The sequence below is a fragment of the Taudactylus pleione genome, unplaced genomic scaffold, assembly GCF_031769625.1.
Source record: "Taudactylus pleione unplaced genomic scaffold, aTauple2 ptg000216l, whole genome shotgun sequence".
Taxonomy (NCBI): Eukaryota; Metazoa; Chordata; class Amphibia; order Anura; family Myobatrachidae; genus Taudactylus; species Taudactylus pleione.
The window spans coordinates 320,657-337,792 of NW_028284618.1; the positions used below are offsets into that span (position 1 = coordinate 320,657).

Sequence of the window (17,136 nt, forward strand, 5' to 3'; positions counted from 1 at the left end):
ACGATGTTGTTATTGTTCATTTTGTTCAAGATTGTCCAGTGAGTATGCACAATATCGTTAACGAATCGCGCTCCATGGATCGTTCATTTCTTCCATCACCTGAACTTGCAGGCCAGTCTGACGATATCATCAGATTCTGCAAGTTTGGGGATGTGGCAGCATGATGTCACTGAACGATAATGATATTGTTCAGTGTGTATGCTGAAATCGTTTGCCCGGGACAGCCCAGGAGTTCAAGCCAAACACTAGACAATATAACGCATGGATCATATCATCTTGTGTGTACAGTATGATCCTTTAGTATAAAATATGATAGGATCGTTTTGACATTGCATTCAAGTAATTCTCAGCTGCAGAATGTCTCACAGGTACAATTGCACAAAGGACAATGGAGGGACAATTACCGTACTTGCCTAAGCAATTTCTCAGTGTGAATGAATATGATTTGTCATAGGCTATTGCTTTACAGTTAGGAAATGTGGTTCGCTGCGACATTAAGCCCACTTCTCCAAACTTTTACAATTCAGATGAATTATTACCCAGGGTGAGATGCATCGAGCCGTGGAGAGAGATAAAGTACCAACCAACTAGCTCCTAACTGTCATTTTTCAAGAACAGCCTGTAACATGACAGGAGCTGATTGGTTGGTACTTTTATCTCCTTCCACTTTATCTCTCTCCAAGGCTTGATACAGCTCCCTCCCAATGTCTAATGCATGGTCTGAATGATGGTGATTATGAAAATCCAGAGTGTAAAATTTTAGATAATTTATAATTGTGGCCCACGGCACCTATGTATGGCTGGCAGGGTGCCTGGAATGGCAGCAGTGCTGCTGCAGAGCCTGCAGGGGCATCCAAGTGACACTCCAGACAGGCACCCTGCAGCCTATGAAGCTACCCGGAGCATCTGCAGTGCTCCACTTCCTAGAGTCTGCAGCCCCTTCCCCTTGGTGTGATGTCATGATGTGATGGGTATGGGGGCCGGGGCCGGCACAGGGCGCACTGCCGCCCTGTTATGGAGCTGCTCTTTGATGAGATGTAGTGTTTGAACTTCTTTATGGGATCACGTGTAATGGGTGGCCCTTTTCCAGGACCACACATGAAGCTTTTGAAATGTCTCAAACTGCCCTTCACTGATATATTACAGTATAATCAATTGTGGATAACTCCATGATAATACTATGACAAACTTAGTTTTACCACGCCGATTAACCCTTGGTTCAGTGAGAATTTGACATGCCTGAGTATATGGGTATAAAATGTTGTTTATAATGTATGATTGGTCAATTTGTTGTTTTTGGCTTTTATAAGGTGACTATGGTCTGAGTAATTGTACACAATGGCAATCATAAATTAGGTGGGGAGTTCTGGAGCAGAGAATTTTGTAGTTGACGGGAGGGGTCATGTTGGAGGGTCTGCTGATCGTGACAAATTGCAGCAGGAAGATTGTAATGTCACGTGGACCTCTATATGCAAGGGCACCGAGAGGGGGGGGGGTCAGGTACAGTTTTCTGGAAGGTCAGCAGGCGCGCTTATTTATATAGGTGCAGAATATGCAGAGCAGTACATGGCCACACACTCACTTGATCAACGGGGTTGTCTGATGTTTTGGTGGGAAGCAGTCGGGAAGCCGATGGACGGACGGGGACTTAGGTTTAGGCGGCGGGAAAGGGGGGGGGTTAGGTTTAGGCACTTGGGGGGGAGGTTAGGGTTAGGCACCCCTAAGGGAGGGTTAGGGTTAGGGGGTAGAATTAGGTTAGTAAATACTTACCTTTGACTATCAGGATTTCCTCTTCTGCTGGGATGCCGCTGTCAGGATTAGAACATGCGGCTGGCGGTAAATCGTATGTATTCCGTTTTGGCGCCCTTGTTTTTGGGGATGATGTACTAAGCCTTGGAGAGAGATAAAGTACCAATCAATCAGCTCCTAACTGTTACTTTACAAGCTGTGTTTGAAAAATGACAGTTACGAGCTGATTGGTTGGTGCTTTATCTCTCTCCAAGGCTTAATACATACTGTATACCCCATTATGAACAAAAAGTTCATACATCCAACTTGTTATAATAGTATTAATTTTTTCTTGATAGTAACATTTTCAAAGACAATATTGGTCAGAATTCTACTTTTTTTTAAATCCATACTATAACATTGTTTGAGATGTTTTATGTAATGAAATGTTTATGCAAACCCCAATTATTTACTTTTTTACTGTATATAATTGTACCTGAAGCGTCGATGCTAAGTAATCACTTTTACAGTACAATAAGGCTTCCTTTTTTTGACATTTACATTTATTTGCAAAGAGAGTGACATGTATTGACCCTTCAGGGGGAAATAACGTGGGTGGCTACAAAAAAACAGGCGTGTTGCCACCGTTTTCCGAGCGCCTCCTAGTCAGCCACTGCAGATTTGTTTGCAGCGGGACTGGCTCCGGCGTCTTAGTTGAGCCAGACATTCTGAGACGTCACAGGGTTGCTCAAAAGTTCGATGGTGTTCACGATGATGCGTCTTTTGTGTATAAGCGTCGAGGGTGGTCATCTCTGTACACAAGACTGCTGCTGAGTCATTAGCATATGTTTGCAAGTCCGCTGCATCCGAAATCACAGTTGCCTAGTGTTCCTTGCCATGTATAGCATTTTGCACACTGCTCTTTATATAACAAACAAACTACACCTATTGCCAATGACCATACATAAGACCTAACTTCTGTGCCCAAAAAAAACAAATAAATAACAAACAAAATAAAAGTAGCAATACGTAATACAAAAGTAACTCCTAATCCATTCCATAAATGTAACTTTTTTTTTTTAATGCCAATAAGATATAAAATACGTATTCCCGTGAATATGGGGCTTATGTTTAATTATGCATCAAATACATAAATGAGGAATTGGCTGAGTAGTGGCAGCTGTGGTTTAACAAATGATATTGTATCAAATAAAATATATGACACTGTTGACATATCTCTGTAGTCAGCTGCCCACTAAACCAGCGCAGAACACGAGCAGCGACCCACACACGGGTCCGGGCTACACATGTCAACACAACAGTCTAATTCTGATTTATGCTTAACAACTGCGGACAGCTTTTGTAACAGTAATCGTTCCATTCAGCATTTTAATGACGTCTCACACAATGACGAGTAATTGATTTCCAGGCTTGATCACTATAGACAGGGATAGTTTTATTGCTCATAATAAAGAGAAACATGGATGGTGAAAGAAGAATGAAACTGAAACATTGCGTTGTTCTCTCTTCCCATAAAAATGATATGAAACCTTTCATCTGTTGTACGGTTGCCCATGTTTTGACATGCTAATCCTACTTATAGTTGTACACATGAAGAACACAATAGCCTATTTCATGTGTTATTAGAGCGTCTTCTCTTAGCTCTTAAATGAATATGTAGGGTTCAGTTCAATTCTGCATGATGGCCGAACAGGTTAACGCGAACCGCCAATGTCACCAATTGTGCCTCGCACGCCATAGAGTTGCGCGGGAACTTTGACGATGTTGCGCTACCATAATGTAAGGTAATGTGTGCATTCGCACATTGTGACACAATATTGCACAGGATTAAAACGCCCTCTCCAGTTAGTTTAATTGCCATTGCTCAGTCCTCTCCCGATCCATTATACAGCGAATGGTATTTTTATTATTATCCGAGATGTTTGCATAAAAATATAACAATAACAGGAGAGGAAAAGTTATTATTTTTGCTTAATTGAAAAAATAACAACACTGCGAGGAAGTCAAAATTAGGAGCTTCCCCATCAGAGGAACCTTGAAAGTGGGGGATCATTAATCCATATGATTTTTTAAAAATAATTTTATTGAAGCATTTCACATCATGACAAATAGAATAGTGTAATAAGTACCGCAGTGTGTTATATACAACAATGTCCTATTGTTGGGTCACATTAAGCAAGGTTCTTTTATTACATTCCAGTCAAACTGCTCTTATTGCATTTGCCAAATGTTAGAAAATACACAACAAGCACATAAATTGTAAGAATCTGGTCAAAAAGTAGTACACTAATACTAGTAATTGTTAGTTAACAATAATTAATAGTTTTAATTTATAGATCTATTTTTTTCCTGTTAGCGCTTCGTATTGTTTGAGAAAGTGTAGTACTTTTTTAGGCAGTTTTGATTTTGTTCTCTATATGTTTATAATTCTACACTGGAGAAGAATGCCCACACTTTATTTGTTTGCTAAGCCTCCTTTGCTGCAGTTTGCTCTGACCCTCATTCATTTGCTGCAGCAAATGCTGAAGCTCCTTCATTCCCTCCCTCCTTTGCTGAAGCTCCTTCATTCCCTCCCTACTTTGCTGAAGCTCCTTCATTCCCTCCCTCCTTTGCTGAAGCTCCTTCATTCCCTCCCTCCTTTGCTGAAGCTCCTTCATTCCCTCCCTCCTTTGCTGCATTTCCTGCTGCAGCCTCTTTCTTTCCCCCTATTGTTGCAGCTCCTGCTTCTCCATCATTTGCTGCAGCTCCCTTCTTCCCTCCTTTGCTGAAGCTCCTTCCTTCCCTCCCTCCTTTGCTGCAACTCCCTCCCTCCTGCTTCTCTCCATCATTTGCTGCAGCTCTGTTCTTCCCTCCTTTGCTGAAGCTCCTTCATTCCCTCTCTGCTTTGATGCAGCTCCCTCCTCCCCTCCCTCCTGCTTCTCTCCATCGTTTGCTGCAGTTTCTCTTTCCTTCCCTCCTTTGCTGCTGCTCCCTTTTTCCCCCTCCTGCTTTTAAACATCTCCCTCCTCTCCTGTTTCCTTCATGGCAGATCCATCCTTCCCTCCTTTCTTTGATTCAGCTCCCACCTTCTTTTCCTGCTTTGCTGCAACTCCCCTCTTCTCTCATTCATTTACTCTCTCCTTTCCTGCATCTCCCTCCTCCTTTACTCTCTCCTTTCCTGCATCTCCCTCCTCCTTTACTCTCTCCTTTCCTGCATCTCCCTCCTTCTTTACTCTCTCCTTTCCTGCATCTCCCTCCTCCTTTACTCTCTCCTTTCCTGCATCTTCCTCCTCCTTTACTCTCTCCTTTCCTGCATCTCCCTCCTCCTTTACTCTCTCCTTTCCTGCATCTCCCTCCTCCTTTACTCTCTCCTTTCCTGCATCTCCCTCCTCCTTTACTCTCTCCTTTCCTGCATCTCCCTCCTCCTTTACTCTCTCCTTTCCTGCATCTCCCTCCTCCTTTACTCTCTCCTTTCCTGCATCTCCCTCCTCCTTTACTCTCTCCTTTCCTGCATCTCCCTCCTCCTTTACTCTCTCCTTTCCTGCATCTCCCTCCTCCTTTACTCTCTCCTTTCCTGCAGCTCCCTCCTCCTTTACTCTCTCCTTTCCTGCATCTCCCTTCTCCTTTACTCTCTCCTTTCCTGCAGCTCCCTCTTTTCCCCTTCCTCCTTTCCTGCAGCTCCCTCTTTTCCCCTTCCTCCTTTCCTGCAGCTCCCTCTTTTCCTCTTCCTCCTTTCCTGCAGCTCCCTCTTTTCCTCTTCCTCCTTTCCTGCAGCTCCCTTTTTGCCTCCCTCCTTTGCTGCATAACCCTCTTTACCTTCCTCATTTGTGTCAGTATAGATATGAAAACTCCAAATTATCTGGAGAAAAATAAAAATCCATGTGGATGTAGCAATCACTTAGATTTTGGTTTTCTATCAAGCAGCCTAGTGCAGGGAGAACTTTTATTTGTTATTGTTTGTTTAATTTCAGTATAGTTTGCAAGATAAAATAGACTGACCATGGGGTCTATGTACTAAGCCTTAGGGGCCTACTTATCAACGAGTTTTATCATACGCAACGAGTGATGTGGCCACATCTTTAGGATCATTGGTAAATAGTGGGCATTGGACTTTGGTAGATATGAACTTGATATACTGTGCCCAGGGCTACATATTACAGGCAATGGACTATATAATGTGGCCATGAGACTTTAAATCTGGGTCAGAGCTATATGTTAGGGTCTATAGTCTGTCTACTGTTCACAGTATTGATGTTTTTTCCAGACTGTGCAAACTTATTTTAATTTAGATGATCTGTTTTTTACTTTCAATATATAAGCGTTATTATAATTAGGTACAGCTCCAACAGTAGGAGACCCCACTCTTGGTCTCTGCTGTTGACTTCATTTTAACGAAAACTGTCCCAGCTGAAACGTCAAAAACATATAGAATTCTATGTATCTGCTGGATCTAATCCATCTTAAAATATAATATGCCTTTTTTGTTTTTTCTGCTTTCTACACATTTGATAATTTATTAAGCTTTGGAGCTTAGCAGATGAAAGCCACAGCATGTACAAAGAATAGTTTAATAACTTAATCCATCATTCGACCCTGCTCCAATCTAGAGCTATTGTCAAGTTTTGTTTTCGAGTTAAAATGAAGACAGTCATTTCAGTATGACTGAATGTTCTTTACCATTTGCAATTACTCATACAGAACAATAATGTCCACAAAATGTGGAAAATGTTTCTTCTGTGGGCCTCATTTACAAAGCGCATTGGACGTCAGGATCCCTGTGAGGCCACACCCTTTGTTTAGGACATGCCCCCTTTTCGGCCGACGCTCGGGGGGGAGCCAGAGTGCATACCGATTGTCAATAGACCCAGTGACGCCTCTGGATGGACTCTATATTAATGGTTTGCATTCATCTAATCCACCATTAGGGATAACATGTAAGATCACCTAACTTCATTAGTCTCAAATGCAAAGAATATCCCAGTGCACACCCAACAATGGAAACAATAGCTCCAAAGTCGCTGGGGCCTATGCGGGCCTAATACACACTAGCCCACAGATGTGGCCGCAGCTGTGTCTCCTGCCGCATCCCCGTTTGCACTATATGCTAATGCCGCATCCAGTCATCTTAATTCGGAGTCACCCTCTTGCGATGCATGTCTGTCTCAGGGCTTTTTTAGATGTACTACTGTACCATCGGTGCACCATCCAAAAAATTGCAGCATCAGGTGTGGTCTCTCAGTGTGAGTGTAGCCTCCTATGTGAACGGCTGTGCGTCTTTGGATGCGCCTGCTTAGTCACCCCCCTGTTATCTCCCAGTAACACCTACTGAAATCCATGGACCCTGCATCCAAATCTGTTCTGCGTCTCTGCACGGTAAACATCGGGATACATGCGCTGTGCGATTCCAATGAAGGCTGAGATAAAAAACACAGCCCTTAGTGAGGCCAGATGCTGACAGCACATCTAAGCAGGTAGAGATCATCTTCCAACCATATTTACTAGTGTGCTCAGTCTCTCAGGTTTGTATTATGTTATGTTATTAGGCATAAGTCAGTGGAAGGATTGGACAATAAGCTTTATTGCTGCAGAAATGGACCTATAACAACAATACACATCAAAATGATAAGTTCCTTCTTGGCTGGACCCTAGTTTTGGAAAAAAATATGCACATTTTGGAGAAACATCAACCTTCCTAATAGAGATGTGCGGTTCGGTTCTCCAGAAATCCTAATCCACCCAAATTTCATGAATCCGGGTAAATCCGAGTCGCAGTTCTGATCTTTTTGTGGTTCGGAATTCGGATTTTAAATCCGAATCTCAGGTTTTGGATTGCATAAATTACATGATTTTAGCTGTTTTTAAAACTTTTTATCTATTTTTTATTTAAAAAATCCAGATCCAATACCAAAACACTTGAGGGTGGTTTGCAAAACCAAATCCAGATCCAAGACCTTGAAGGAGATACAGATCCAAACCAAAACCAAAACACGGGGGTCTGCGCACATCCCTAATTCCTAACAAGCTAGGCCAGTAAATGGTCCGATGAACTGATACGTCACCTGGTTTAAATCTTAGCAGGTTTTATGTTCTATTTATATGTTCAGAAAATATAATATAATAATTTTGTTATACTATTATATACATATTTATATTGAAAAGATTATTACTTTCCATATTTATAGCTTTATTACATGCAGCCATGTTGGCAGCAAATTTTCTACTGTTTTAAAGTGTTTTAAAATGTTTACTACTAATGTCTCCTTGCATTGTTTGAAAGTCTATAACTTGAGAGGCATCGTGCAAAGGGCCTAGTAGCCTACAGTAGTTTAGGTTCATTAAATGAACTGGTTTTCAAAATGTCTGAGAATGTTCATTTTTAGTCTTCAATTTAAAAATTTTTCCCTCCATCTAGACAAAGTACAAAGAAGCCGTCAAGAAAGAACTGTCCAATTCCCTGTACAAGAGGATGCCAGCCACATTAGACATTGTGTTTGCCAAACAAGTTACCCAGCTTCAAAGTGAGGTACAATCTAGAATGTCCATGTTCTCTATGTTCTCTAATATGTCTCAGGTCCGCAAGTTTAGCTGTTTTTACAGAACCTTTTAGAAAATGGATGCACATATCTTATTAATTTCTGATTATGTTCTGTACACATTTTCATTCTGTAAACAGAAAATACGAGTTTATCTAAGCATTCACAGATATGTAAAAGGTCCCTGACAGGAAGATAGATGTTCAATTTGGAAAGGCTGCCTATCGGTTTCCATCAGTAAATGATATACAGTTATTCTGCTATGTATAGGAAAAATACATTCCCCCATTAAAACAGCTTAATATCCCATATTCTCAATTTTGATATACTGATAAAACATTTACCTATAGATTTTTGAATTTTGATAATTTGAGTTTCCTTATATGGTAAATAATAAGTAAAATTAAAAAAGTAAAACTAGGCACAAAAATATCAAGTTGTCCATTGTATAAAAATATAAATAAACCTAATGCAGCTACCCACAAAATAGCTCTAACTAACTGTTGATATAAACAATACAAGATAAATGAACTTAATTTCAATCATTAAAGGGTTCGCCTTATAAAGTCATAAAACCATACATTTATTAATAAACATAACATTTGACATATATCAGATACACAAAAATATAATGACCATCACATATAGTGAATCATAAATATGTTGCAAGAAACTACCCGGTCATTGATAGAAAAAAAATCGATTCTACTGTTTCCAAATGATTGTGTTCACTAATAAATCCAAACAGGATAAGAGCTGTAGTAAATTGGTATCCTTAGCCGCAATGAGCCAGACATACGGCTTAATGGAATGTCTCTGTATTTTTATAAACAATTGCAGCAATTGTGCGTAAAGCTTGTAACGACAATAGACTTAAGACTTGATACAATGTCTCTGTGGTCTGCACATAGTTGTTGCAGAGAAAATTATTTTGCAAACAGCTTGTAACAACAAAATCAAGGTGTGGCAAGTGGTAGCTAATATAGCACATCGATATTTACATGGAGATCATAGTCCCGGTATAATTACCCAGCTTACAGTTCCCACACGAATCCTATGGGGTAAGACTGGTCTGGTGACAGCCGCCCGCTGTATAGCTTCTCCTAGCCAGGAAAGACCTAACAATCCGTCTCCCGGTCCAAGCGGTAGATGGGTAGTAGTTAAAAGTACTGACACGTTTCTCCGTCATGTGATGGTTTTCTCAAAGGGTTAGTATATCAAAGTCTCAAACGGAGGTGTCTTAAATACCTCTACTTGCTCCAGGGGCCAATCCAAATCTTCATAGTATTTGAATAGGAATTAGATAATCAGTCTCACTGTGTTGCTTTAATTAGAGTTTTAGATAAACCTACTTTCTCTCAATGATGTATACAAATTGTACATTATTGTACATGTTGGGAGTGGTACCTGGGTCTCTGGGATCTATATGCAGATCTCTATTCCATTGAGTCATTGAGGCTCTACAAATCGAGTGAGATATCTAGATGTAGTTGTCCTCTCTTAACAGTCTGTGAGCGATGTTTTTTCTAATATTAAATAAACCCCAGGGTTTTATTTTTTTGCTTTCTAGTGATATTATAATTTTTTGTCATTGTTCTCAAGTTGTCCACAAAGATTTCATTCATATTATGATCATCATATGTGTATTTTAATGACGTATTGGATACATACGTAAGATTCTAACTGTTTGCTCAGGTGGACCATAATAATCATGTGAGACTGATTATCTAATTCCTATTCAAATACTATGAAGATTTGGATGGGCCCCTGGAGCAAGGAGGGGTATTTAAGACACCTCCGTTTGAGACTTTGATATACTAACCCTTTGAGAAAACAGTCACATGACGGAGAAAAGCGTCAGAGACTTTTAACTACTACCCATCTACTGCTTCATTACCACAACGTTTCCATTTGGAGTGATTGTGTTCCTGTCCTGAGCATCACGGCATAGCAGACATCACTTAATGGTGTGCGGCATTACTTCCTGAGGCTCCCGTGGTTCATATCTGCAGTTGGACCGGGAAACGGATTGCTGGGTCTTGCCTGGCTAGAAGACGCTATACATTGGGCGGCTGTTACCGGACCAGTCTTACACCATAGGATTTGTGTGGGAACTCTAAGCTGGGTAATTATACCGGGACTATGATCTCCATGTAAATATCGATGTGCTATATTAGATACAACTTGCCACACCTTGATCCTGTTGTTACAAGCTGTTTGCAAAATCATTTTCTCTGCTACAACTATGTGCAGACCACAGAGACATTGTATCAAGGCTTAAGTCTATTGTCGTTACAAGCTTTACGCACAATTGCTGCAACTATTTATAAAAATACAGAGACATTCCATTAAGCCGTATGTCTGGCTCATTGCGGCTAAGGATACCAATTTACTACAGCTCTTATCCTGTTTGGATTTATTAGTGAACACAATCATTTGGAAACAGTAGAATCAATTTTTTCTATCAATGACCGGGTAGTTTCTTGCAACATATTTATGATTCACTATATGTGATGGTCGTTATATTTTTGTGTATCTGATATATGTCAAATGTTATGTTTTTTAATAAATGTATGGTTTTATGACTTTATTAGGCACACCCTTTAATGATTGAAATTAAGTTAATTTATCTTGTATGGTAAATAATAATCTGTTGTGGTCACGGGCACCAAATGGGAGGAAAGGTGGGTATACAGTACACAGGTCTGGCCCTTCCCTGCTGGGCCCTTTGCTGATGATCATAGTGGTGTAGACTGCACTGTTTAATAGCTGCCTATAGGCCCACTTGGCTACACTTCTAATCTTGGGGTGCAGCAGTGGTGTTTGCCGAAGCTGCGTAGCTTAATGTGTAGCTGATCACAGCCTCATAATCTGCATTTGTGGCTGGACTGTACCAATAATGAGATAATATTAGCCTTCTCCCTCTGGTTATGTTCTGTTTCATATTAATTATTGGCCAACAAGTCCAGTGTCAAGACCAGACACTGGCAGACAGATTGCAGTGTTAGCCAACTGACTGCGGCCTGGGTTTCAGCAACAGAAGGACCTTTGTTGCAGAAATCTGCCTACTACACTTGGTGCCAAGTTTCTAAGGCAACACCCCAAAAAAATAGGCTTTACACTGCCACTAAATATTGGCCTTGTGTCATAAGCTAAGCGTCCCGTCTGACCACTTGCTGCAGAAATACAGCCTGTGCTGTGATCCTTAATGTTTAGTGGGAAATGCTGTATTACACTTACTTTTTATTTAATAAAGCCAGTGCCACTGGGTGATAAAAGAAATGGATGTCCTTGCTTTCAGTTTCTGTTGTTTCCATGTGATATTGATTACTGAAATAAATCCTGAGTTACTGCTTCAGGCAACAACTTTCAATTCAATTGTGGTTTAAATTTAATTCTGAAAGGAGTCCTGTAAATTTCCTTTCTCATATAAAGCTGCTTTGTACGCCTAAGCTTTTGCTGGTACATAGATATACATGAGCACCAGATACCTGCTGTTATCAGATACGCTATAAAGGAGCAGCAGAAAGTATAATCAAACAAGAACTCTTTATTTTTGTACAAACAGGATCAAACACATGCTGCAAACTTTAACATGCAGCTCAGGCCTGCCTACCCTCCCGATTTGGCCGGGAACCTCCCGAATATCGGGTGCTGCTCCCGCCCCCCCCTGCCGGCAGCCGCTGCCCCCCCCCTCGTCCCCACCCGCAGTGGGGGGCAGGGACACGATTCATGCTGAATCGCGTCATTGTGGCCCCGCTCTCTACTTCACAATGCCTTTAATTGTGGCATTGTGAAGACATACCTGCAATGCTGAATCAGGCCCCCAATTCTGAGTTCTTAATTCCAGTCCTATATTTACTCTGTTCTGAGTTTCCCATGTCTGTAAGCTTCCAGCAGTGGGTTCCAGCTCCATGTACAAATGTGTTCTCGCACATCTTTGCTATAATTGCACCAAACAGTCCCTCCCAGCATGGCAGGACCCTTAAGACTCAGCTAGGACCGGACATCTTTTTTGCATCTTTTTTGATGAAAATGCTTTGAAGTCGCAATGTAATCCGACTAGGATGCACCAGGAGACTCATTAATATGATACGTGACACTTGTATATCTGTGTGTGACAGTCTCTGAATCATGAAGTGCTACGATGCAACAACTGCAGCATTTTTCCATGCCAAGTTCCCTTTACAGTCGCACACAGATATACAAATGTCCCATATAAAATTAATCAGCACAGTCTCCTGGTGAAAATACGACTTAGACGCATTTTCAGCAAATAAAAAGACACTCCTGACGCAAGCAGAATTGCACGGGACCTGGCAGCTCACTCATGCCAGGCATGTCGTGCTGAGCAGCTTATTGAGGATAGATTTAGGAGGTCACATCTGTACCTGGATTCAGGTCTCGGGATTGAGTTTTCCATGAACGGTTCCAGTTCCCTGTAAAGGCAGTGATCATGCTGAGTGAAAATATTTGTGGATCCCATGGATCCCCTTACTTTCTATAATTGGAGTCCTACTCCACTGTTTCGCCATCACATATTATGGGGACAGCTGGGACAGTGCTGGAGGTAGGTAGTAATTGGGGTATAGCTGGGGGGAAAGGCAGGGAGAAGTTGGGGTAGAGCTGGGGATAGAGGGGAGTAAGGGCAGGCAGTGCTGGGGGTAGGGAGGGGGTAAATGCAGACAGCAGTTGTGACAGTGCTGGGGGGCAAGGAGGGGGCTAGGGGCGGGCAGTGCTGGGGGTAGGGAGGGGGCAAGGGTTGATAGCAGCTGGCACAGTACTGGTTTGCAAGGAGAGGGTTGGGGCGGCAGTATTGGGGGTAGGGAGGGGGAACCACTGAGCTAGTCTATTTCCCCCTCCCCCCTTTATGGGAAAAAAGAAATCTGCACAGCTTTGAAATGTTATTCTGGTTCGGACTGACCTCAGCTGCTGGCACATATCACTGCAGTAGGTACCGAAGCAGGGAACGCTGTTTAGTCTCAGACGGGCCCTCCTCTGTGCTTCTTGGCACTCTGCATCGTACGACCCCGGAACTTGTAGCCTGCAGGGAGCCGGGTGCGTGATCTTGTTGTACTTCAACCTCACTGAATGTGTATAGTACACAGTCAGCCAGGTCTCCCCTGACATCCTCTATGGGCGTCGCAATCGAGACTCCATGGTCACGTCCAGCAGCAGGTGCCACACCTGGGACTGGGCACATGTGCAGAATAAAGTCAGTGAGTGCACTGGGACCAGTTTAGTGCTGGCCGTCCAGGGGAATTGCTCCCCCAGCACCCATCCCCACCCTGCCTACGCCGCGCCCACTAGTGAGTTGTTGGAGTGAGGGCATCTGTCACTGCAGATGCTCCTTCTGCCCTCATCCGTCTCCCATGCTCCTGGCTGCAACAGTAAGTTTCAGCTTGCAGGACTTCAAATGGCACTGAGGTCATCAGTTGTGACATGCCCCCTTCCCAGGCTGGAGCTCCACAGCATCTGATGGAACCCGGGGGGCGGGCCTGTCGAATGGGAGCCGGCTAAAAGAAATAGGTTTCTCTCTGTCACTGCCACACACATTGTGGTCTGTGGCCGCATCAAGTTACAGGTTCAACTCCAAATGGATTACAGAGGGGTCCAACCCAGGAGGTATATTCCCCTCTGCCTCACGGCTTAGGACGCCCCTGTCAGTCACTTAATTGGCTGTTAAAGATTGGCTGCAGCGGAGCGCGTCCTGGGTACCCACACATTTTTGAAAAGTGAGCCCACGGTCCTCAAAAGTGGGTAAATTACACGCTATAGCCAGTATTTGTGATCACTGTAGCTGCAGATTCCAGTTCTGTGTTTCCGGCACAGACCCTGGTGTTGTGCTTCCTTCCTATCTGCAAGTGCTACTCTGGGTTCGGGCAGTCAATACGGCTATTTCTCAGCACTTCTCAAATGACCCGAAGTCTTATTAAGGCTGATTGAGAATTGTAACAATTTTAGAAGACATATTGAATTAAAAAATTCTTTCCTCTTCTCGCTGTATGTTGATTCCTAGGAAGTATGTCACTTCTCCCAGGTCTTTAGTATCAAAGTGTGAGTGTAGAACTTAGTTTTGTGAACTCTTCTTCTTCTTCATGGGCAATAATCAAATCATCCACATATAAGAGCTGATACATCAATTTCCCTTTTGCAGACTTTGAGTTAGGGATGTGCAGGCTCGGATAGGTTCGAGTTTGCACGTGGAGTTCGGATTTTTCCCTCCAAAAAAACGGAACTCAGAACGAGGCAAAACGTCATCTTACATGGACGAACATCATCATTCCTGGACTTAAGTCCAGGAATGATGATGTTCGTCCATGTAAGATGACGTTTTGCCTCGTTCTGAGTTCCGTTTTTTTGGAGGGAAAAATCCGAACTCCACGTGCAAACTCGAACCTATCCGAGCCTGCACATCCCTACTTTGAGTATAGGCATAATTCAGCTTTACTTCTTGTGAACTCTTGTTCCAATAAACTTTGTTAATTTTACAATTCCATGCTCATGCCGATTGCTTAAGACCACAGAGCAAGTTTTATAATTTGCAAACAAAGGGGTAAATGTGGACTGCAGGCATCGGCTACGTCCATGTGGGTCTGTTCAATGTTATAAAGTAACAGTCATTTAAAAGGAAAACCAGTCCACAGGCTATCTCATTTTACCTCTTCCTCTGGTGGTGGTTTTTGAACTTCTTTCTCAAGCTGCTCTTTTTGTGTAGTTTCATGAAATCATTGATACACTTTTTATCAGTAACAACACCTGCTTATTGTCACCTAGTTGGTTTCTTTATGCAAAATTCTGTAACCCTTTTACGAATCACTGTAGCTTACAAGAACTCCTTCCTTTGCATGAGCATCTACTTTGAGTGTTTCACCTTTGGAACATGTACAAATGCTTTCCTTCCAAATATTACTATATTTTGTTGGTCAGGTTTCTTTCCATTCCACAGTTTATATGGAGTCTTTTGAATTGTTTTTCCCAATAAACTATATTGGAGAGAGCAGGCTGTCACAATTGCTTCTCCCCAGTGAACTGCTGGCATATCTGCACCATAGAGCTTGCGTCACTCACTTTCGCAGAGTGTCCGATTCATCCTCTCAGTGACACCATTTTGCTCTGGATTGTATGTTACTGTTGTCTGGAACATACTGTAATTCCAAATCTATTCAGAATGGCTTGTCTCTTGCCATATTGTCCCATTATCTAAATGTAGTGTTGTTTAGAAAACATCCAAACTTGTTCTTTACTTGAGGTACTGTAGATATTCTTCAACTTTTTCTGAGCAGATTTTTCTGCAGCAGGTAAAGTGTTGTGAACTTTGAGAAATCGTCAATGAATGTGAGATAATATTTATTTTGCCTGTGGTCACATCTTTCATTGGTCCACATACATGTGTGGGAATTAGGTCTAGACTTTCCTTAGCTCTGCCATTACTGTTTATTTTAAAATGTTCCTGCTAATTTTTCCTTTTAAACAGATTCTGCATGTCATTACTTGGTTGCAGGGATCAATCTTTGTACCATTTGCATGCTGTGCTCTTATGGCTTCTGGATTTCTGTGCACTAGACAACAGTGCCATACATGAATACAGTTAATATGCTCCTGCTTAGTGGTGTTAATAGCATCATTACAATTTAAATGATACAGCAGAATTGTGATTTTTTTTCCTTCTGCAACTGTGTATCTAATATATGTAATAATGCATTTATCACCTTTAAATGTCACAACATGTTCTTGCTTGGTAAGCTTTTTCACAGACAACAGATTGGTGTAAAAATTAGGCACATATAAGGCTTTCTTAATAAGAATCTTTCTGGTAAATGTTGGAGAGACTGAACAGTAAATATAACCTTCTCCTATTCCTTCTGAGACCATGTAATGACCAATAACTGTGGCTATACCTTCTGATTTACTTTGGTCTAACTGAGTAAATTTTTTTTTATCATTTGTCATATGACTTCTAGCTCCTGAGTCAATACACCAAGCATTTATCACAGTGCCTGTTTGTAGTACAATTACATTTAGCATTAGAAGTATTTTGCAGCTCTTTTATAGAACTTTTTGCATTTTGCTTTGCACCTTGTTTCTTGAACTGATTGTTTCTGTTTTTCCAGACTCTACAGAGTCTGCCTTTAAGTGACCAGGTTTCTTGCACACAAAACTTTCAAGTGTTTCTGATATCTGACTAGTGTTTTTAATAATAATGTCCTGAACTCTTAATGCTGTATCATGGTTAATTGTACTTTCTATCTTGTGATTGAATTCATCCACAAGTTTCCTTTAACATACCCTAATGTCAGTTCACCAGCTGGTTTGGCATCAATTGTCACAAGTGTCTCATAGCTGTCTGGGAGACCACTGAGTAGCAGGACTGCTATATGAAAGTCTTTAATTTCTTCTCCTATACACATCAAATGCTCAACTATCTCTATAATCCTGCATGTGCTGGCTTTAAGCTGTTTTAGTATGGTACAACTTTTTTTCAAAATTCAGCTTATTGCTTAAATTATCTATCATGAACTTTCTACAGCATCTCCCACATTTCTCTTGCAGGGTCACAGTTACATATATGCACAATTGGATTATAATCTATACTGAGAGATATTGTATTCTGGGCTTTCTCAGTCCATTCCTCTGTGACTGGGTCAAGCTTAGCCTCTTGTATACATTGCCACACTCCTTTTGTGAGCAGCATCTGTCACACACCGGCCTGGAGACCCCAGAATCAGACCCCGTCGCTTACCTGTGCGGGCGCTGACCCGCGCTGTCTTCCGGCTCCCGCACTGTACGCTCCTTCCTCTTCTCCCAAGGCAGTCTCCGCTGTTGTCCTCTGGAGGGTCCCGCTGCTGTGCTGCTCCCACGCCGGCTCCTGCTG

The 17,136-nt window shown here is 41.9% G+C and overlaps 1 protein-coding gene across 4 annotated transcripts in view; it reads left to right on the plus strand.

The window, feature by feature from the left end:
- Nucleotides 1-17,136, plus strand: part of NEBL (nebulette) — a 276,780-nt gene that overhangs the window by 163,136 nt on the left and 96,508 nt on the right. Inside the window, exon 4 of one of the 4 annotated variants that reach the window (XM_088478590.1) lies at nucleotides 8,141-8,251. The exons of the other annotated variants lie outside the window; for them this stretch is intronic. Coding sequence (XP_088334716.1) covers nucleotides 8,141-8,251 — 111 coding nt within the window. The remainder of the gene's footprint in view (nucleotides 1-8,140; nucleotides 8,252-17,136) is intronic. 4 annotated transcript variants of the gene reach the window in all.